At 45.3% G+C, this 22,084-nt stretch overlaps 1 protein-coding gene across 4 annotated transcripts in view; it reads left to right on the top strand.

The window, feature by feature from the left end:
• Positions 1-22,084, top strand: part of EIF4E3 (eukaryotic translation initiation factor 4E family member 3) — a 72,330-nt gene that overhangs the window by 22,442 nt on the left and 27,804 nt on the right. For 2 of the 4 annotated variants that reach the window (XM_032289668.1, XM_032289667.1), the window contains 2 exons: positions 2,812-2,959; positions 20,744-20,816. Coding sequence is in view for 1 of the 4 variants with exons in the window: in XM_032289666.1 (XP_032145557.1) it covers positions 6,320-6,486; positions 20,744-20,816 (240 nt within the window). In the remaining 3 variants the exon portion in view is untranslated. Of the gene's footprint in view, positions 1-2,243; positions 2,363-2,811; positions 2,960-6,304; positions 6,487-20,743; positions 20,817-22,084 lie in introns of those variants that run through there. The other 2 variants (XM_032289669.1, XM_032289666.1) reach the window with 2 other exon arrangements.

Here is a 22,084-nt window from a genome sequence, read left to right as displayed (position 1 = left end):
GTGAGGACTGGGAGTGGATAGCACCAGTGAAAAAGAACAGGCCAGGCATGGTGGCTCATGCCTATAATTCCAGCACTTTGGGAGGCTGATGTGGGAAGATCACTTGAGGCCAGGAGTTCAAGACCAGCCTGAGCAACGTGGTGAAACCCTGTCTCTACAAAAAAACTTTAAAATTAGCAGGGCTGGCTGGGTGTGGTGGCTTATGCCTGTAATCCCATCACTTTGGGAGGCCAAGGTGGGTGGATCATGAGGTCAGGAGTTCAAGACCAGCCTGGCCAAGGTGGTGAAACCCTGTCTCTACTAAGAATACAAAAATTAACTGGGCCTGGTGGTGAGCACCTGTAATCCCAGCTATTTGGGAGGCTGAGGCAGGGAATTGCTTGAACCTGGGAGGCAGCGGTTGCAGTGAGCCAAGATCGCACCACTGCACTCTAGCGTATGTGGGCGACAGAGCAAGACTCCGTTTAAAAAAAAAAAAAATAGCAGGGCATGGTGGCATGCGCCTGTAGCTACTCAAAAGGCTGAGATGGGATGATTGCTTGAGCCTGGGAGGTTGAGGCCGCAGTGAGCCGAAATTGTGCCACTCTACTCCAGCCGGGGTGATAGAGCAAGACTCTGTCTCTAAATGAATAAATAATGATAATAAAAAGAAAGAAGGAAGACCAACACACAGAGTGCAGGCAGATCAGGACAAGAACTCTGTCTGCAGGTGGATGGATGTAGGGAGTTGGGCAACAAACCTCAAGGCCACGTTTTCCAGGCTCAGTGACTACATGGACTTCAGTGTCCTCACTGCAAATGCTTAAAGCATACCATTTCCTTTACCCCTTTCTCTTCCATTAGCAGCAGTGAACAAGAGAGGCCTGGCCTGGCCCCTCAAAGACCTTCAGAGGTCCTTTGGAATCTAGGTAAATAACACTGGTTGAGCTTTTCCTGTGTGCAACTTGCAAGGTGCATTAGACAATGTTTTCTTATAACATGGCTCAAAGCAGCCCCTTGAGGGCGCTCTTGTTATCACCTCTGTATCCCAGATGAGGAATCTGGAGCTCAGCAAGGTCACAGGGTTTACCCATGGCAGGATCTTGATTAGAGCGGGGATAAGTCTCACTCCGAAGCAATCACTCTTGAACCACACTGCAGCCTTCCCTGACATGCGAGTATCCCAGAATAGTTTCAGGTCTCCCCCTACCTCTCCAAGCCATTGCTCTAGGACTGACGAGCTGCCAACACTTACCTTTGCTGGAAGCTTCAGTCAGAGCCTGTGCCCTGTACCTACAAGGACTGAAGACTGCCATCTAGTGGCCATTGCCTTCCTTTTTCTTTTCCTGTTAAAAGAAAGGAAAACGGAGTTCCCACATAAAAGACAGGCCTGCATATTTATAGAATCACACCCTGTAAACAGGAAACTTCTCAGTCTTAGAGAAGGAGCCCAGCAACATAAACAGCATATTGCCAGTGAGTTCCCCCACCCATTCAACAAACATTTAAATACACACACACACACACACACTCTCTCTCTCTCTCTCTCCCTCTCTCTCTCTCTCTCTCTCTCTCTCTATTGGGATGTGGGCTCCCTGGGACAAAAATTTCTTTATATTGCTAATGAACCTGCAGACCTTAGAACAGTGACATTTGCATAGCAGACATGCAACAAATATTTATTGAATGTGGAATGAATGAATGCCTGATAATTACAGTATCTTTACTATATCCCAGGCACTTGGCATGCACATTTTCTCATTTAATCCTAACGATAACTCAAGAGGTAGAGATCATTAGACCGTCCAGTCCTCAGACATGGAGACTGAGCCACAGAAAGGATAGGAAGCTTGCCAGGTTTAGGGAGAACTGGCTTTGACTCAGGTTTTCTGACATTAGAGATGATGTGTGTAACCAGTGAGCATAGTGCCTCCTATGCACATCCACTACATGCCAAGTTTTGTCTGTGGCATCCCCACCATTTAGACAAGTGGTAGAAGTATCTTCTTTCAAGAAAAGCACTGTCCAGTTGCCTCCCATGTTCTGCCTTTATGGAGCGGAAGGCTACCTTCCCAAAGTGTTGAGACAGAGGCCATCAATGAAGGGAATGCCCCTAGATGGCTCTGTGGCTGTGTGACTTCCAGTGTCCCTGAACCTCAGGTTCCTTGTTGGCAAAGGAGGAGACTGGGTTAGGACCCCTGCCTTCCCTTCCAGCGTCATCATTCTACTGTTCCTGTGACTCTCAGGGAGCGGATGTGAGTAGAAGAGAGAGGACCACTTGTTGCTAGGCAACCAGCACCCACCTCACCCATGTTGCCATGGTGATGATGAAAGTTGGGCTGATGGGATTACCAGCTCCTGCTAATTGCATACGAGTGCTCAGGTCTCTGTCTCTTTCTTGCCTGCTTGCTTGCTCTGACTTTCTTATTCTTCTTGGAACTGTAGAGAGATATCCCCCTCTCCTCCATCTGCAGCCCCCCTGAGGCAGCTCTGGTGCAATAGAAAGCAACTGGGAATGGAACCTGGCTGTGTCTCTGAATAGCTGTGTGACCTTGGGCAGGTTACCCAGCTTCTCTGAGCCTCTCTTTTCTCATTTGGAAAATGAAGGTGTTGGAATGGTGATCCCTGTCTAAGGTTCTTCCCAGCTCTCAAATCCTTTGATGCCTAGGGAGCATGTCAGGGGAGCAGACCACACTGTTACTAGGCAACCAGCAGGCACCCTGCCCAAGTTGCCTTGGTGACTGGATGCTGGAGGGGAGGGGAGTAGCTGCTGCAGCTAATTGCTTAATTATTTATGAGTGCCTCAAGTCCTCTTGTTGTTTTCCTTGCTAGGGGCTGTGGGGTCACCTTCTCTTCCTCTCTTCTGCCACCCCAAGTCGTCTGTGTTGCGTGTTATGCAGTGGGAGAGCACGTTGGTCCGGACCTCAAGCTACCCACGTTCTAGTCCCGCCTCTGTCATTTCCTAGAGCTGTGGCCTCGGGTAAGTCACCTCACCTCTCTGGGCCTCAGTTTCCTCATTTGTAAAGTGATGGGTTTGCTTAGATAATCCCTAAGTCCCCTTTCTACCTTGAAATTCTAATTCCTGCCATCCAAATCCCAGATGAGGGAAATTTTCCTAATTTATTATCTTCTAAGAATGATTTTAAGAGGAATAAAAATAATTGAGTCTCTTACACATATCAAACAGGAAGGGAATGAAAGTTGTGCCCGTTGTTCCCTCCTTAGCCATTTTGTCTTATCTCTTTTATTAATCGTAAGGTCATTTAAATTTTATCTATTCATATACACCGCCTACTTCAAAAATAAACTTAAGGGGTTCACAGAGTAAGGTGTATATATGCTATTAGGTAATTAAAATAGAAATAGGAATAAATATAAAAATTATGATGCTTCTTCATTGGCTGATATTGGTGTGGTGATTGTACACCAAATGTAATTATGAGCAGCCTGGAAGCCAAAGCAAAAAGAGAGAAAGCTATATAATTGCTATTCAATAAAGAAAAACTGCCAGACTGTTCCTAGTTCTAAATTCTGGAGGGAATTTTTTCATGTGGTACACATTCCCTTTTATAGAAACTGCAGATAAAAATTCTTGAATAGCCCTTTTTTGCTGCAGATATTGTTAAAGGACATAAGGAAGGAGCTAAACTTGACAGTTTGACTAGTTTTAATCATTAGAAAGCAAAACTTCCTCTCTACCCATGCCTTGGAATTTTATACAGATATGTGTCACTTAGTAAATATGAATTTTCAGAATCAACCATTATTTATAAATCAGCTATATATAAACTCATGTAACCACTTTGCAGAGCAATTTGGCAATATGTATCAGATTTTTAAATGCAGCCAACAATTCTTCTCCAAACTTATTCTGAGATTAGCTTGTGCAGATGAAGAGAGACATAAATATAAAAATACTTATGGTAGCATTATTTATATAAGAAAATGTCTAGAAACCACATAAATGTTGGAGGCTAGTGAATTAAATTATATTACTTCTTTACAATGAATTATGTTGCAGCCCTTAAGATAGAGTATATCTATATGTTTTGAAGTAGAAAAATCTTTAAGGATATAATATTAAGTGGAATAAGAAGGTGCAGTATTGGTATTAAATGCTTCTATTTCGTTTATAAAAAAAGATATAGATTTATAACTTATAAATCTAGATATATGCTTGTATGTGCATACTTGCATTTTTCTTTTTTTTTTTTTTTTTTTTGAGTCGGAGTTTCGCTCTTGTTGCCCAGGCTGGAGTGCAATGGCGCAATCTCGGCTCACCACAACCTCTGCCTCCTGGGTTCAGGCAATTCTCCTGCCTCAGCCTCCTGAGTAGCTGGGATTACAGGCATGCGCCACCATGCCCAGCTAATTTTTTGTATTTTTAGTAGAGACGGGGTTTCACCATTTTGACCAGGATGGTCTCGATCTCCTGACCTCGTGATCCACCCGCCTCGGCCTCCCTAAGTGCTGGGATTACAGGCGTGAGCCACCGCGCCCGGCCATACTTGCATTTTTCTGGAAGAAAACTGTTGCTAGTGGTTTCCTCTGGGAAGGAAGATTGATCGTCTTGGGAGGGAGACCTATTATTCACAGCTTGTTTTTACCATGTGGACTTGTTAGTGTTCCATGTAGAGAGGCAGGAGAGTCTGGCAGTTGAAAGTCTAGACTCTGGAGTCTGAATACCTAAGTTCAAATCCCAACTCTCCCACTTACTAGCTCTGTGACCTTGGGGTTATCTTAATCTTATCTCTGTTCCTCATCTGTAAAATGGGTTAATCGTATCTTCCTAATTGGTTTAAGAATTAAATGAGTTAATAAGGGTAAAGTGCTCAGAACAGTTTAAACAATGCCATATACAATGTTTCTTGGAAAAATAAAAAGAGCTATTAAGCAACAAGATAAATGCATCTAACCAAAAGCACCCCTGTATTTTAGTGTTGGATGGATTTCATAACATCTGCCATTCCTTCCAGCACTGTATGTTGTATAGAAGCTAACTTTAAACCAGGGGTTACAAAACAGCAGCCTTGGTTTTATTATTGTCATTTTATGTGACCTTGATTACCTTTCTGGGAGGGCATCTACTCTGGATTCATGACAGCCTATTATGATACAGTGAAGCCCCTGAACCCATCTTATTTTGCAGCTCTTCCATCCCAGCGAATGCTCACGTCATGAACAGAACATGTTAGGCCATAGAGGAACTATCTAGAAATGCAAGAGTAAAGACGATGTCCATGCCAGTTGTGGCATGCATGTGTGTTCACATGCCTCATGCCTTTGCTTTTCTTTTGAAAAAGAAAGTGACAGAGACCTGGGGAGGGGCTGTGTTAGGAGGATCCCTCCTACTTTAGGCTCAGGAATGTCACAGCCTAAGAGACTTCCTGGGTGCTCAGGGGTACAGGAAGCAGAGCGCTCTGTGTTCACAGCTGCCGGCTTTCCTTCTCCCCACTGGCTGCTGCTTTGGGGCAGATCTGGAGAACTTTGGCTGATTTGGGGAAACGTCCTCTGAAGTTGGCCATACTTTAAGCCAGGTTTGAGGCCCTCACTGTGGTCACAGGGTGGCTCCAGAGGATGGGCTGGGGGCTCCGGCCCCTTCAAATCAGCGGAGTTAGGAAGTATGTCCTCACCAAGAGGAATGCAAAGCCCATCTGCTCCAACCTCATGCCCCAGTCATGGTTCTCCTGTTCGTTCTTCTGTCTCGCCCTTTGTTCTGTACTCGCGGGCACTGGAGCCTCTTTATCCATTTGGCCATCGGTTCCCCTCTCCATCTATCTGTCACATCCAACTGTGCTTCCATCTGCCCTCCATCTCTCCTTCCCTCCTCCAGCCATCTGCCAGCCTTCCCTCCATCCTTCTGACTGCTGGTATGTCTGTCCATCCCTCCTTCCCTCGCACCACGTGGGTCTGGGGCTCCATCCCCTGGCCCATCCATCCCTCCATCTGTCTCTAGCCTGCCGCTCCAGCCCGCTGCCCTTTTGCCTGGCTGCAGAGCCAGCCCGCAGACAGTTCCCCGGTCCCTCTCACCCCTGTGGGCCCTCTAGTCCGTCCCCGGCCGCCACTCCAGGCCGGGCCGTCGGTCCCCAACACGGGGCGCACGCCTGTGCGGGATCGGCCCCCCCACCCCTCCGTGGGCCTGTCTTTGTTCGGAGGCCCTGGCCCGGCAGTGCCTCCCACGGCCCCTCTGCACGGCTCCCAGGCCCTGAGGGCGGCGGGCGGCTGCGGGCCCGGGGCGGGGCGGGGCCCACGGGGCTGGGCGGGGCGGGGGCCGGGGTGACTCAGCCGCGCTCGCCCCGCGGTCCGCGCGTCCGCCGGCCTCACAGGCGGGGCGGAGAAAATGGCGCTGCCCCCGGCCGCCGCGCCCCCCGCCGGGGCCCGGGAGCCGCCGGGGTCCCGCGCCGCCGCCGTCCCGGAGCCGCCGCTCGGCCTGCAGCAGCTGTCGGCTCTGCGGCCCGAGCCGGGCGGGGTCCCGCTGCACTCGCCCTGGACCTTCTGGCTCGACAGGTGAGGGGGCCCCGGCCCCGCCGCCGCCGCCGCCACCGCCGCTTTGTCTCAGCGCAGCCCCTCGCCCCGGCCCCGCTTTGCCGCGGCGCAGACCCGGGCTCCCCGCGCGTCCGCCCGCGCGCCCCGGGACTCGCCCCGCCGGGTCGGAAGCCAGCTTCGGGCCGCGCCGGGCGGCTGTTCGGCGGCCTCGCCTCCGGGCCGGGAGAGGACAGCGCAGCCCCAAAAGTTTAGGCAACACTTTCTCCCCCTGGCTCCCTTCCGAGCGGAGCGCTGCGTGCCGGCCGGGCGGTAGGACTGGGTGGGCGAGCCGGGGGTGGCCGCGTCCCCGCTGCAGGGAGAGGGCTGTCCTGCTTACCCCGCGGGGCGCCTGGGAGCTCAGGACTCGACCTCAGCTGTGACAGCGCTCGGAAAAGTTGCCCATTCCTTGGGAGGTGTGCGGTGGTGCAATAATTACTGCTCGGTGGGCGCCCCCCACCATGCCCCGCCGCTGCTGCCGTGGACTCCTCTTCCAGTTCTTCTTCATCCGCTGGGCAGGTATTTCCCGGACACCTACAGTGGAGCCACACACCTGCTATGCGCTGCAGATTCAATAGTGAGCAGCAGCTCACCTTGTCAGGAAGGGGGAGAATTACGGTTTTCTCACGGGACAACCCAGGTCCCGTTCCCAGAAAGGCCCCCTGACTACCGTATCTAAAATAGAAACCTTGCTCCATCGTTTTGTATTCTCCTATCTGCCTTCTTTTTCTTCCTAATGCTTAATGCAGCCGGATTCTATTATACATGAATTTGTTTACTTTCTGTCTCCCCAGCTCCTCAACACCTCCCCTCAGTTAAGGTTAAAAGAACAGTGGCTTTTTGTTTTTGGACATTTAGGACATAGAACTATGCCTGGCCCCTAGTAAGAACACCAGAAGTCGTTGACAAATGAATAGATGGATGAATGCAAAGCCCCGTCTTAGTATCTGTCCCTGCAGTAGGTGCCCAATGATGACACCTCAAGGTTGTCCCCAAGAGCATTTGGAAATTTTGATGAAGCCCTGTCTCCTCTGGCTAAGTGATAGGAGGAAATGTGTGACAGTGTTCTGAAAAGTTTGCTTAGTACATACAAACCTGGTTTTAAAAGGCCTTGCATAAAATGACTGCAAGATTGTTCTAAAAAGTGGTATTCATCTTTTTTGGTGAAGACAAGTTCATTCTTTTTGGATTCTTATAGTACTCGTCTATAAAAATTGTCGTTTGCTGCCATTTTCTTTGCCGGAGACCAAAAAATGTTGGTGGTGGGGGAGATGGAGTGAGTCTCCTTCTTTCAGAACATTTTCACTTTCATTATGGGATGCTAAGAAAGCATTATACTGTCATAATGAGAGTGGTTTTGGCAGACCTTAGCAGAATGAGATCATGTGTGTGTTTGCATAGGTGGCCGTGGCTGTGCGATTGTTACCTGCTACCAGCTTTTAAGGTGTTAAACCTGGACCTGTGTTCTAAATTGTGAATACTGCTGACTGGTGGAAGCAGTATCAAGAGAGTTTCTTTTTAAACAGGTCTAAAATTAGTTTACATTGGTCTAATATGTCAATACTACAAATAACACAATCTTTTAAGACCAGTAGTTTAAGATTACAGTAACTTTAGTGAAAACACAAACTATATTTTACTATTGATTTACACAATTTTGTTCTCTGAAGGTCAATCATCAAATGAAATACATTATTGCCACAGTATCCAGATCTTTAACAGAAATGGCTGTATTAATTTAGAAATTATAATGAATTCCAATATTGTACATATGAATTCATTTTGCCTGATCAATCATCTCATAATTTTTATTGAACTTTTTCTACTTCTCTGGGAATCCATTACCTTTATATAGGACACCCCCTCCCGCTTGGGATTATGAAGACCTTGAGTTCTAGAAGTTCATTAGTAACTTTCCCCTCAGGTAAACATTCTAGAGACTGATTAGGTTCTCAGGAGAGCCCTCCAAGGCAGCCTTCCCCGCAGCATAGTCAATGTCTCCCCACCAAGATGACATCAGTTTTTGAGTCCCATAGCACCCAAAGGCCTCTTGCTACCTAAAACTCCCCTTTGGTGACCTACCTCCCGGCCTGTCCTACCCTCCAGCCTGCTGTGTGCTGATGAGCAAGCCACCTAGCTGCCCCAAGCTTCACTTTCATTGTAAAATGGGGTAGTCCTAGGCTATCTCTCACAGGGCTATTCTGAGGATTAAATGAGAGCCATGATGTGCAACACCTAATGGGTGCCACCTGTCATAAGGAGCTTCCTAAGTGTAAACTACTAACATTGTCATTACCATGTTCCCCAGCTGCTGACCGCTCCCCACACCCACACTCTCCAGGAACATTCTCTGGAGCAGCTTGTCTGAATTCCGTGTTAGGAAGCCAGAAACCTAAATTCATTCCCCACACTGGATGAATTGCAATACTCCTCGGTAAAGTTATTAGTATTTTTAATAGTCAACTCCAGTAAGTCCTTAATTGGTTAAAAAATTAGACTGTATGGCTAAGGATCTCAGCATTTGAGGAAGGTAATTTTAGATTGGGGGTATAGGATGAAGAGTTTTTCTCCCCTTTTCTGGACATTTAAAACTATCCTGTCTTGATTCTTGGAAGCCACTCTGGGTTATGTGTCTCTGACTGCTTCCTTTTGATCTCATGGTGACCCTCTTCCCTCTGAGTTTTTTTTGCGCAAGACTCAGGCCTCACTTCCCAGTGCCATTTGCACCAGGGATCTCATCTAGTCACAGTGCTTTTAGGTCCACCTGAATTCTGATGACTCCCAAAACCTTACATTCATGTATCCAGTGCTTCTTCCCCTTTGTCTCCGTGCATATCTAATGTAAGAAACAATCAGACTCAGTGTGTGCCGAACCACCTCGTCAACTGCCTTCCCAAACTTGCCTCCTTCCATCTGTATCTCAGATAAGAGCAGTTAAGAGCAAGTCTATCCTTCCAGTTGCCCAGCCTAAAAATCTAGGAGTAACCACCTCCCACCCCTGCTCCCAGAGCAAAAGCCAAAGGGCTTACAGTAACCCATAAAGCTTTGCAGCCCTTCTTGCCCCACCCATGACCCTATTCTTTCTTGTCAGTCTTCCTCCTGAGATGCCCTTCTGCTCATCTGTTCCCTTACTCTTTCTCCATCATCCCAAGCAGGGACCTTAGCCACTGATGCTCCCTACTGCTTGGAGTGTTCTCGCCTCCATCAGTGCTTGCCCTCCTTGCCTGGCCTTCAGGCTTCTGCTCACATGGCAGTTTCTCAGACATTCCATATTAGTCCGTTCTCACACTGCTACAAAAAAATACCCAAGACTGGGTAACTTACAAAGGAAATAAGTTTAATTGATTCACAATTCCACATTGCTGTGGAAGCCTCAGGAAACTTAGAATCATCGTAGAAGGCAAAGGAGAAGCAGGCATCTTCTTCACAGGGCAGCAGGACCAAGTGAGTGCAAGCTGGGAAAATGCCAGATGCTTATAAAACTATCAGACCTCATGAGACTCACTCACTGTCATGAGAACGGCATGGGGAAGCCATTCCCATAATCCAGTTACCTCCACCTGGTCCTGCCCTTGACATAGATGGGGATTATGGAGATTGTAATTCAAGATGAGATTTTGGGCAGAGACACAGCAAAACCATATTTTGTTCTCTGACCACTGTTATGAAATGGCACAAGCATCCTGACACACCCCCCGGGCCCCTGACCCTGTTATACTTTCCCCATATCATTACCATCACTGACTGGTCTTCTCCCAGTAGGATGTAAACTTCATGATGGTAGAGTTCTCATCCCGGATGCCTTGTCCTTCGCTCCTGGGTTGGAACCTAGCACAAGCCAGCCTGCACTGAATACCAGGGTGTTGTTGAATTCCACCTGCAGTGACCTTACCTTCTCCTGTGATGGCTTCATTACTTTGCTTATCATTTGCAAATCTCCATCTCCAGCCTTTAGCTCTCTTCTGAGTTCTGGGCACATGTCTGAAAGCTGGGAAAGTCCACAGCACTTCAAATGCAGTACTGATTCTTCAGTGACTGAGCTGATTTCTCTCCTTTCTCTTTCTTTTCTGCTAACCACGTGTTGGTTAACCATCCCGCCATACTTCCAGCTTTTCAGAATTGGCATTTCCATTTGATTCTTGAATCTTCTTTCTCAAGCACCCTACTCCATCCAGTTCCGTACTTCATACTGTTAACTCCCCTAGGAAAACTTGCTCCAAGTCTAAGCCGTTTTCTTCTCTGTGTCCTCTCTGCAGGTTCTGGTTATGTCTAGTTCCAGTTATCCCCCAGCCTGCTCTTAGCTTCCTGCCTGCTCCCAAGCTCTGCTCCTCTCCAGGCATGCCCCACCTGAGCTGGCATGGTTAGCTTTCCAAACGTACGCCTTCTCTTGTCATTCCAAAACTGCTTCTCCCCGCTCGCCTCCACAGCAGCAGATTTTTACTTTGTATCTCTTACCACCTAAGAGGGCCTCTGTTGTAAGGTTGTGTGATCCAGACAGTGGGGATTCTGGATCTCCACCACTACTTCCACCAGAGCAGCTTTGAGAGGTGGTGGTAGGGTGGTTTGTTTTTAGAAATGGGCCCCTTTAGGCTGGGTGTGATGGTTCATGCCTGCAATCCCAGCATTTTAGGAGGCTAAGGAGGGAGGATCTCTTGAGGCCAGGAGTTTGAGCCTAGGCAACATAGCAGTACCTTGTCTCTATTAAAAAAAAAAAAATTAGCCAGGCATGGTGGCAAGAGCCTGTAGTCCCAGCTACTTGGGAGGCTGAGGCTGGAGGATCCCTTGAGCCTAGGAGTTTCCTTGAGCCTGAATTTGAGGATGCAGTGAGCTATGAGCGCACCACTACACTCCAGCCTAGTTGACAGAGTGAGACCCGGTCTCTAAAAATACATGCATATGTACATATATATATGCACGTATATGAAAGGACCCCTTTAGTTTCAATAAAAGATTCTCTACCTTTTTTTTAAAGGAAAACTATGGACTTACAGATTATGATATAAATTCATGTATTGCTTTTTTAAATTGGAAACTACCTCTTAAAATATAAGATTTATATATATAAATATATATAAATGTGCATGTGTGTGTGTGTATGTGTGTGTGTGTGTGTGTATATATATATATATTTTTTTTTTTTTTTTTTTTTTTTGAGAAGGCTCTCTGTTGCCCAGGCTGGAGTGTGATGGCGCAATCATGGCTCACTACAGTTTCTTCCTCCTGGGCTCAAGCAGTCCTTCCACCTCAGCATCCAAAGTAGCAGGGACAACAGGCATGTGCCACCACACCCAGCTAATTTTTGTATTTTTTGTAGAAACAGGGTCTCACTATGTTGCCCAGGCTGGTCTTAAACACCTGGACTCAAGGGGTTCTTCCACCTCAGCCTCCCAAAGTGCTGGGATTAGAGGTGCCCAGCCAAAACCCACCTCTTTTTAACCTTATCACTCCCCAACTCCGCAACACCACTCGGTCTGTCCACTCTCCCTGGTCACATCAGACTACTGGCCTTGTCCTTGGATAGATCTAACCGCTTCACGTCTGTGACTCCAGGGAATGCACATTACAGCGCCTGGTACAAAATAGGTGCTGAACAAGTATTTGAAGACTTTTGTTTTTGATCAGAGAGGTGAGCCATCATATACACCTGTCACCAACCCTACCCAATCATGGTTTAGCTCCACCGAGCCTGTGTTTCCCAAATTTTATTCCCTCATCCACCCATCAGAATCACCTGGCTGTGCTTGTTACAATACAGGCTCCCCACCCTCCCCCAGACCTACTCATTCAGACCTCTGGGATAAAAGGTAGCTTTGTAAGAAATGCTGTAGATATCCAGACTTGAGAGTTACCGCTCTATGTATCGATCATATCAATTGAGCATATTATTTACCAGTCACAGTTCCAGGTTATAAGATTGCAAAGATGACTACACCTTGGGTCTTGCCCTCACAGGAGGGATATTGCACATGCTGAATGTTTCAATAGTGTCAGTGAAGAATTCTGAGAGATGTTGAGTTCTAGAGGGACCCACCCAAAGGGTGCAGTACTTCAAAATACATTCCATTGGTGTGGTCCATAATAATAAATCTGATATGGGAAGGTAGGGCTGAGCTTGACAAAAGGGACCCCAAAATTATCCTTATTCATAGAGTGCCTACTGGGACGAGATTGGGGTGGAGACTGTACGGAAGGGCCATGATTGGCTGGGAGAGAGTGGCTGGCATCTGAAATTTGCTTTTTTCCCACTCTTGCCCTCCTGAACCCATAAACTCTAAATGGTCCAGGATTTTATTTTTCGTAAGGGGTAAAGATCCTCTGAGAACGTCTGGCAGGGCAAGGCCCTGACATAGGGTACTTCCATCCTTCCACCTCAGGTCACTGGCTGCTTCTTGCAGAAAGGTATGAGGGCCTTAAACATCCTCACTCAGAAACGTTTCTGGTCCTTACCTGGTACTAGCTGCTCAAAAACATTTCTGCTTTTAATATTAGAGAGACCATTTACTTACTTCCAAACCCAGGGAACATGGCAACAGTTTCGTGATCTGGCATGCGGATAGTTCAAAACTTGGTCTTTCTTAATTTCGTTGTCAACTCTAACACTGCTGTAATTCTCTACTCTTCCTACATGTACTAAAGGATTAATATATCTCAAGTTGAAAGGAGCCCCACTTGCTACTGTCAAAGAGCTGTAAGATAGACTAGGAGTGACCATAGGAAAGCAGGAAGAAATCAAAATCAAATAAACATGCAGAAATAAACCCTTTAAATGGTGTAGATATTTTCAGTAGATGCATTATTAACTGTCAGTAATAGGGCCTGGACCATTTTTGTATGCGACTCTTGATCAGACAGGAAGCTGCTGTAGCCGCAAGCCACAGATCTATCTAAAAGTGATTAAAATGAAATCATCTTTAATGGAGTGAATGGCATACGAGGGGCATACTTAATCATGTAACTGGGCTGTGCAAATTTTCCCTCTGACAGCTGAGCCCGATGTTGTAAATCCAACAGGAAGACCGGCATTTCGGAGATGTAGTCTGCCTTTTAAGTCTTCCTCTTTAAACTGGGTTTTCTTGTCTGAAACAAAATGATCTCTCACATAAGATGGAATATTGTCATCGTTGGTTTTTTCAGCAAACATTTATTGTGCCTGTGTATTGAGCATGTGTATCCAGTAGTTGGATATACTGTACCGTATAATGTTTCAGACATCTTTCCCCACTTTAACTTGTTAATATGAACTTGCGATTTACTCCTTTGTGTTAAGCACTGGACTGGATACTGCACATAATTATCCACAGTATTCTCACAGTATTTAATTAGGCTGTGTCAGCAACATTTTACATATGAGAAAATTGAGGCCCAGAGAAGTAACTTGCCTGAGGTCACACAGCAATATAGAACAGAAACAGGATTTGAATTAGGACTGTATGACTCCAGGCCCTGGTGTCCCTGACCCTACCACACACTGCTTTCCTGTGAACATGAACATGGATGGGACACAATTCTCTCGTATCTTATTTTCTAAAATATCAGAGCCAGACAGGACTTAAGAGGTTGTCTGGGTCTACCACTTAATTTTACAAATAAGGAAACCAAGAGCCAGTTTCATGGGAGATGATTAAGCCAAGGACTCCTTGCTTCAGAATTTGCTGAGGAAAGAAGAGAGCCCTTGCCTGAAGACCCATATTTAAGTGCTTTTACAGAACTATCCTTTACATTTAAGGATCACCTCTTTTTCATGTCTTTGGGTGTTGACAAATGCATTTGTGACAATGGTGGTTTTTACATTTGTCTTGTGATGCTGTAGTTTATTAAAGTTTACTTTCCAAGCTAGCACTTCTTATGGTGACTTGATTTAGATGACATAGGCCAGCATGTGTCAAATTTTAATGTACATACAAATCACCTAGGGTTTAGCGAGTCTCATGGGGACCTGGAGACAGCCGTTCTAACAAGCTCCCAGGTGTTGCTACCCATTGCCTGGTTGCACTTTGAGTGGCAAAGATGCAGGCAGGATTTGAAGAAACCTTTTCAGCTTCTTTGCTTTGTAAGAAGCATCTCTAGGTATACGTATGAATCTTAAGTGGTGCTATGGCCTGATAAAAGACAGCCAGGCAATAGTTAAGATAATTTCCTTAGGTATTTACAGAGGCCTCTGTCCCCATGAACTTTCTTAATGAGCTTAGGCTGTAGCAATTACATCTTTAAAAGTGGGGTTTAATGGGAAAGGCATATTTGGAAAGTCTGAATGGAGGATTGTAAGCTGCGGACAGCTGGGGCCATATTTCGTGCAGAGTGTGTTTATGATGGTGCCAGGCCAAATATTGGTCATGCAGGAGCTGTTTAGGCTAAAGACTAAGGGCATGGTTGTCAAGTAGCCTTTGGTTCAAGTCCCAGATCTCCCACTAACTGATGGTATATATTTGGGCAAGTTACCTTATCACCTTCAGACTTACTTTGCCTATTTTTAAAGTGAGGTTGCAACTATTATTTACCTGAGGTGTTTTAATGAAGATAAAAGGAGATCATGTATGCATGTACAACATGGTATGTGGCCTTTCAATTATTGGGGTCTCAGCATTTCTAGAATAAGAAACAGGATAAAATGCTTTCAAGCACTTCACTTCTTCCTGAATCATGTTATTTGTATTACATTTTGGGGTGTCTTTATTGCCAGGGATTCTAGTGGCATCTAGCCTTCTCCTGCATCTCTGCTTCTGTGCCTTGCCAGCAGTATTACTAGATGTATGGTGGGGAAGCAGGAATGGCAGGCAGGAACAGTAGGTGGGCCCAAGGAGGGATTTGACACAAGATGTGCGATAGGATACCTATGCTGGCAATGACTGCTCAGTTATTACTAGGAGTCAGCCTACTTTAAAGGGGAGGTCATGGGCCTTAAAGCCAGATAGACCAGGTGAAGAACCCAGACCTGCTACTTAAAAACAAGTTCACTGAGCCTCAGTTTTCTAATCTGTGAAGTGGGGATAATGAAAACAACCTGACGGGATTGCTGTAAGAATTACAGGTAATATCTGCAAAACCCTTTCATATAATACATGCTTAATAAAAGGAAGCAATTATTACATTAATATTATTAAAGAGAAAACTCCTGGTGGAACAATATAAATTCGTTAACCTCATCCATCGAGGGGAGCATTTATTGTTGCATTGCTGTGTTCTCAGCTCTAGTTGTATACTGTGGGAAGGTGGCGTATGATTCAGAAAATTCCGAACCAGTGTCCTGATTCCTGGGTTCTGTGATTTTCCATAGCTCTGGCTTCATCTTATACTAGGAATGGTCATTATTAGCATGTATGTTCCTCTCTCAGCTTTCTTTCCCATATTCTATGTCCCAGGAGAATAAAAAGACGATATGAACATTGTTTCTTTGCCTTTGGGAGCTTGGGGAATTTCCGAGAGGAGGGATGTTGGTCCTAAAACATAAACTCCATGGGAAAATGTATTTTTCTAGAATGATCACCATTGTATCTTCAGCAGCCATAAGAGGTGTATAAAACATTTTTGTTGATTGAATACATTTTAAATCCCCTCTGAATATTCAGAGACTCTTTGTTACATGTTGCCAGCAGGGTGCGTGGGCACCATGGACATCCTGGGGCGATTATTCTCTGTTGTGAGGGCTGTCCCGCATACTGTGGGATGTTCAGCAGCACCACTGGCTTCTACCCACCACATGCCAGCAGCACATCCTCAGTTTTGACAACCAAAATTGTCTTCAGATATTGCCAAATCTCTTCTGGGGAGCAACATCACCCTCAGATAGATGAGCACTTCTGGTCCGCAGAGACAGGGTTGGGACTAGGGTTCTGCTGGGGAGGGAAGGTTTGTAACATGAATGAAAGATAAAGATTTTTAAAGCTATGATAATATACTGTATATGTGATACCAGTGAATGTTTCCTTCTTCAACATGCATTACAAACATTTACCGTCAGTTGCTACAAGTGTCTACTGGGGTGACAGGGAAGAGAGGTGTGGCTGCCGGCTGCCAAGCCTGCAGCATTGCCACGAACAGCTTGCACTGCTACTTTAAGAAAAAGTAACCGTAGATGATACAGCTGCGGTTCAATTTTGAATCAGCAAGTTCAGAACAGACTGAACCTGTTTACAGGGCAGATCGTTTAAAAATCTCGGGTTATTTGCTCTTTTTAAATTGATTCTGTGGATATGGCCCAATTTTGCTTGTTAAGCAAGTATGAAGTTCAGGTATGAGGTTGAGGCACATTGGTGTTTTTCAGTGACTGCTGGAATCAGATTTGGCTCTCAAAACGATGCCATGCCTTCTGCTGACCAGCCAAACCAACTGCTTACTACCATCAGTACTTCCGACAACCCTGTTTTGCTACTTTGAACCCTGAATATTCAGAAAGGTGCCCAGCAGCTGGAGAGAATCTTTAAGAGCATGGAATCACCCTCCTCCATGAAGAAATTAGGAAACTGAGTTTCCATGGAGCCTGACATCCTCCTTTCTTATTTATTTATTTATTTATTTATTTATTTATTTATTTATTTGGAGATGGAGTTTTGCTCGTGTTGCCCAGGCTGAAGTGCAGTGATGCGATCTTGGCTCATTCTAACCTCTGCCTCCCAGGTTCAAGCAATTCTCCTATCTCAGTCTCCTGAGTAGCTGGGATTACAGGTGCACACCACCATGCCCAGCTAATTTTTTGTATTTTTAGTAAAGACGGGGTTTCATCATGGTGGCCAGGCTGGTCTCGAACTCCTGACCTCAGGTAATCCACCTGCCTCAGCTTCCCAAAGTACAGGGATTAACAGGCATGAGCCACCACACCCGGCCCATATCTCCTTTCAAATCCCAATACATCAGTATCATCACGTGTTTGTCTGTTAAAATAGAGCTATTGTCGAGTGTGATCCTTTTGGTTTTTGTGAAGATCTTCTGTACCCTGCTCCATTGGAAAAACTATTTTAATATTGTTTCTTCTCAGAATATTATATAGATACAGTCTTGTATTGAAAATGGTATTCAGGCCCAGAGGTTGTGGCTCACTCCTGTAATCTCAGTACTTTGGGGGTCTAAGACAGTGGGATCACTTGAGGCCAAGAGTCTGAGACCAGCCTGGGCAACATAGCGAGACCCTGCCTCTACAAAAAAAATACAATAATTAGCTGGCTGTGGTGGCATGCACCTGTAGTCTCAGCTGGGAGGCTGAGGCAGAAGGTTTGCCTGAGCCCAACAGATCGAGAATACATTGAGCTATGATTGTGCCACTGCACTCCAGCCTGGGCAACAAGAGTGAGACCTTGTCTGCCCCCAGAAAAATGGGATTCAGCAAACATGGTGGCCTTGCTGAGAACATACCAAAAGAGTCAACTGTAAAACTCCATTAAAAAATGCAAGTGTATATATGGCTTGGATGGGCAGCTGAGCAGTGAGGGGTGAAAAGCAGGAAATCACAGATGGGTCACCTGTATTCAAATCACATATCTGTGGCCATGGGCAAGTTCCTAGACCTTTCTAGGCACCAGCCTACTCAGCTGTAAAATGGTGATAAATAATATTGACAGCTGCATAAACAGTTGCAGGGATTCAGTACTGCAACGGAGGTCGGAGGCTCAGCACGCTAGCAAGTCTTCAGCACCGTAACTACGTGCTAGTTGTTGACGCTGTTGTGTTACACTAATAAGCACTTCCTAGTTACTATTTGATTCTAGAGTCTTTTTAGGGCCTCTAGAAACGTAATTTCTTCAAAAAACCTGGATAATGAAACTGAGGGGACCTACATAACTTTGTACAATTACCTCCTGCAGTGGAATACGAGTAAAAGACCAGACTGTGGAGACACAGGCATTTAAAAAGAACCATGTATAACAAATGCTCATCAGTGATTTTTTGGTCTAGGTTAAATGGTATTATCCTCATTGTATTTGCTTAAAATTGATACAATACTGTATGAAGCAAACATTCAAATTATACTCATTCTAAGCCATTTTAAATTGAAGTAAACTGTAAAGATTAGTTAAAAATTTTTTGAAATATACAGTTTTTTGAATGAAAAAAATGCAAAGTGTATTTCCTTTTTTGGGCCCTAGAATCCCAACACAGACACACACACACACAAACACACACACACACACACTCACACGTGCAGAAGAAGCCCTGTGTTTACTCTCCTGTGTGCTTTGGGGGAATCCAGGAATGTGGGCATATGTAGTGGAGCAGTCAGTTAAAAAAAAGAAAAGTCAGATTTTAATGTAAAAATGATAGCTTTTTCATGCTAACAGTCTATTCAGAAAATGTTTAAGATTTTCAAAGTTGTTTCCCTCGTTAAAAAAATAAAGTTGAAGAAGACATACACACCTACATTAAATAGCCAAATTAATATCTATCCAATTTGATACTTCAGTAACTATAGGCTGGTCAATCCACATGAACTGATATATTTCATCAGGGGCCCAGGCATGAACTGTCATTGGCACGGTATTGATTGAGTACTTCATTCTTTGCCACACTCTTTGACATAGTTATTTTAGGCTTAAAGTCTGACAACAACAAAATGCACATGGTGGTTAATGTGGATTTGCTTTTCTAAAAACGGTGGCCAGCAAATTTCGTTGTAAATTCAGTGCTTTACAGTGGATTTCTTTATTGCGCTGCGCCTGCCCAGTGGAAGTCCCTTGTTTTCCCTCAAACCTAGTCTGTGATTGTGCTTCCTTAGTGACCTTCTGATAAGGAAGCTGTATTCAGAAATGCATTTTTTTTTGTTTTTTCCAGACAGAGCCGCGCTCTGTCATCCAGGCTGGAGTGGAGTGCAGTGGCCCAAACTTGCGTTCAGGTGGTTCTAGTGCCTCAGCCTCCTGAGTAGCAGGGACTATAGGCAAGCACCATTGCTTCTGGGTCATTTTCATATTAATATTTTTAGTAGAGGTGGGGTTTCACCATGTTGGCCAACCTGGTCTCAAACTCCTGTCCTCAAGTGATCCATCTGCCTCAACCTCCCAAAGTACTGGGATTACAGGCATGAGCCACTGTGGCTGGCCAGAAATGCATTTTTGATATTCAGGTTCGACTCCTAGGGAGCATTCACTGGTTCATAGTTCAAGGACTGTAGTCCTTGCTGAGCTTTCCCCAACCTGGGCATGGGCCTTTGGCATCACCGCCACCTCTGGGCTCCTGTGAGTTTTGTGTACATCTGTGGTCTGCAGCAGTTTAGCAACTATCCAGGAAATACAACATACTGAGGGTCCTTGGGGACAATGTCTCAGGGGTCAGTGTCTGGTAAAGAGCACTGCTTTTATAGATTCCAGATCCTCGTGGGTCAGCTGGGATTAAGGTACTTTCTCCTCTCAGCAAGCTGCTTATTTCTCACCAAGAACCAGATGTGGGCTTTCAAGCATTATTTTGGGGGCGATATGTAATCTTAGGCTGACATAATTGTACCCCAACATTTTTGAGCATGAACTGCTAATTCAATATAGGGAGAAAGAAAAGGTAGCAGGAATTGAGAGTCTTGAACTCCTAAGGTTTGATGGGACCAGGTCATTTTACCATCCCAGGCAATGGTGCTTGGTAAAGCCAGTTAAATTGCATAGTGTGTCTGGTGACTAAACCTGTAGTATGTTGCCATCTAGTGGAACATATAGCAAACTAAAGATTAATGCAGTCTGACCACAAAGTTCAGCTGAGCTGATTAAATCAGCCGGAGAAAGGAACTGCAAGTATTTTCTAAAGGCAAGTGTTTTGGTAACATGCAAATTCATATGAAACCAGAGTTGACTTTTCTTAAAGTAGGCAAATGGTCACCCTGTTTCTCAAGCGTGCTTGAATATTCGCCACTAGATTGCTAACAACTTTTCAAACATGTCACTAGGTCAGGACACTGCATTTTTATTGTCACCTGTACAACAGGCAGTTTCTCCTCTAAAATCCTAGAGAAAATGCTTGGTTAGCACTAGGTTATTTTGGTATGTTTTAAAATGTGATCTCAAGGTGTCCATTCCCTTTCTTATTAATCCATACTTACTGGGCTTTTTTCTATTAAATTTCCAAGAATAAATATGCTGATTTTTAGGAGACACAAACACATGACTTCACAAAGTAGGAATTTCACCTTTTAAATTCTAATGAGCATCCCCAAAATGTCCAGTCCTGGGCTTTGAGACCTGACTTTTAGGAAGACCTGAAAGATTCTACTGTGGGCTGTTTCGTGAGCACTGACTGTTTTGTTTGTGTCTTTGTCCTGCTCCTGCTTGCCTAGATCCCTCCCCGGTGCCACGGCAGCTGAGTGCGCATCCAATCTGAAGAAAATCTACACAGTACAGACAGTACAGGTAAGATCAAGAGAGGGATGAACCGGATTAACATGGCACATCTCGGACACCTAATCGCCCACCTTAAATCTGTTGTGCTGGCAGCCACTGTCCAGGGTTCTGCTCTGGAGTTGGCTCTCGGGTCCAGGTTGGCACAACTACCCTTGACCAAGTCCACCCCAGGGCCAGCTGAGCACACAATCAGGTGACCTCTGCTTTTCTCTTGGCAACCTGTTGAACCTTTGTTTACTACCTAAACCTTTCATAGACCCACATGAAAGGCAGACTGCTGTGTAAGGTTGAGCAAAGGTTTTTAAGACCTTTATCTGTGTCCCTGTTCAAACTCCAGCTCGCAACTGCCTCTCTGTGCCTCTGTTCCCCATCAGTGACAGGCAATTGTGCCTTCCCTGCAGGGTTATTAAAGATTCAGAGGTCACATAGGGAGAGCAGGATAGTGTGGAGCATGAAGGTGGAGAGTCTCTGCTTGGTCTCCTACTTCATCTCCCAATTCCATCATTCTAAATTAGGCATGAAACCCCTTTTATTTCTGTACAATTAGTATAATGGCAGCACCTACCTTCATGGGTTACTGTGAGGATTGAATAAGATTATGTTTATACCATACTTAGCGGAATACCTAATACATAGCAGATTCTCAATGAATGCAAGCTCTTAGTTTTATTTGTTCTTTCTCTATCCAACTCTGAGGGTGAACATTGAAAAAACACAACTGGCCAGTGGCTTATGCCTGAAATCCTGGCACTTTGGGAGGCTGAAGTGGGAGGATTGCTTGAGCCTAGGATTTCCAGAATAGCCTGGGCAACAAAGACCCCCATCTCTACAAACAATTTCTTTAAAAATTAACTGGGCCTGGTGGCACACACCTATGGTCCCAGCTATTTGGGAGGCTGAGGCATGGCAATCATTTGAGCCTAGGAGTTCAATGCTGAAGTGAGCTGTATTCACACCACTGCATTCCAGCCTAGACAGCAGAGCAAGACACTGTCTCAAAAAAGAAAAAAACCTGATAGATTGAGTTGATCCCATTTCTCTTTTCTTCAAAAGCAGATTCTATCCATTTTCTCCTGTCTTCTAGTTTAATGTGCTGGTGCAGATAGAATAAGGCTTTTCAGGCTGCTTCAGAGTTGCATTGACCATATGTCCATGAATTTTCTAGAAGGGATGGGTTTTAAATAGCTTTCCTGTTGTATCCCTAAATCTTTTAATGTCTTAGAAATTCCAATAGATCAGCATCTAGATTGTGTCTCTTAGGCAGCCTCTTACGTGCA

This window comes from Sapajus apella, unplaced genomic scaffold (assembly GCF_009761245.1).
Source record: "Sapajus apella isolate SASKATOON/1434 unplaced genomic scaffold, GSC_monkey_1.0 scaffold23, whole genome shotgun sequence".
NCBI lineage: Eukaryota > Metazoa > Chordata > Mammalia > Primates > Cebidae > Sapajus > Sapajus apella.
The sequence above is the reverse complement of the archived record's forward strand: the minus strand, read 5'-3'. Positions and strand labels throughout refer to the sequence as shown.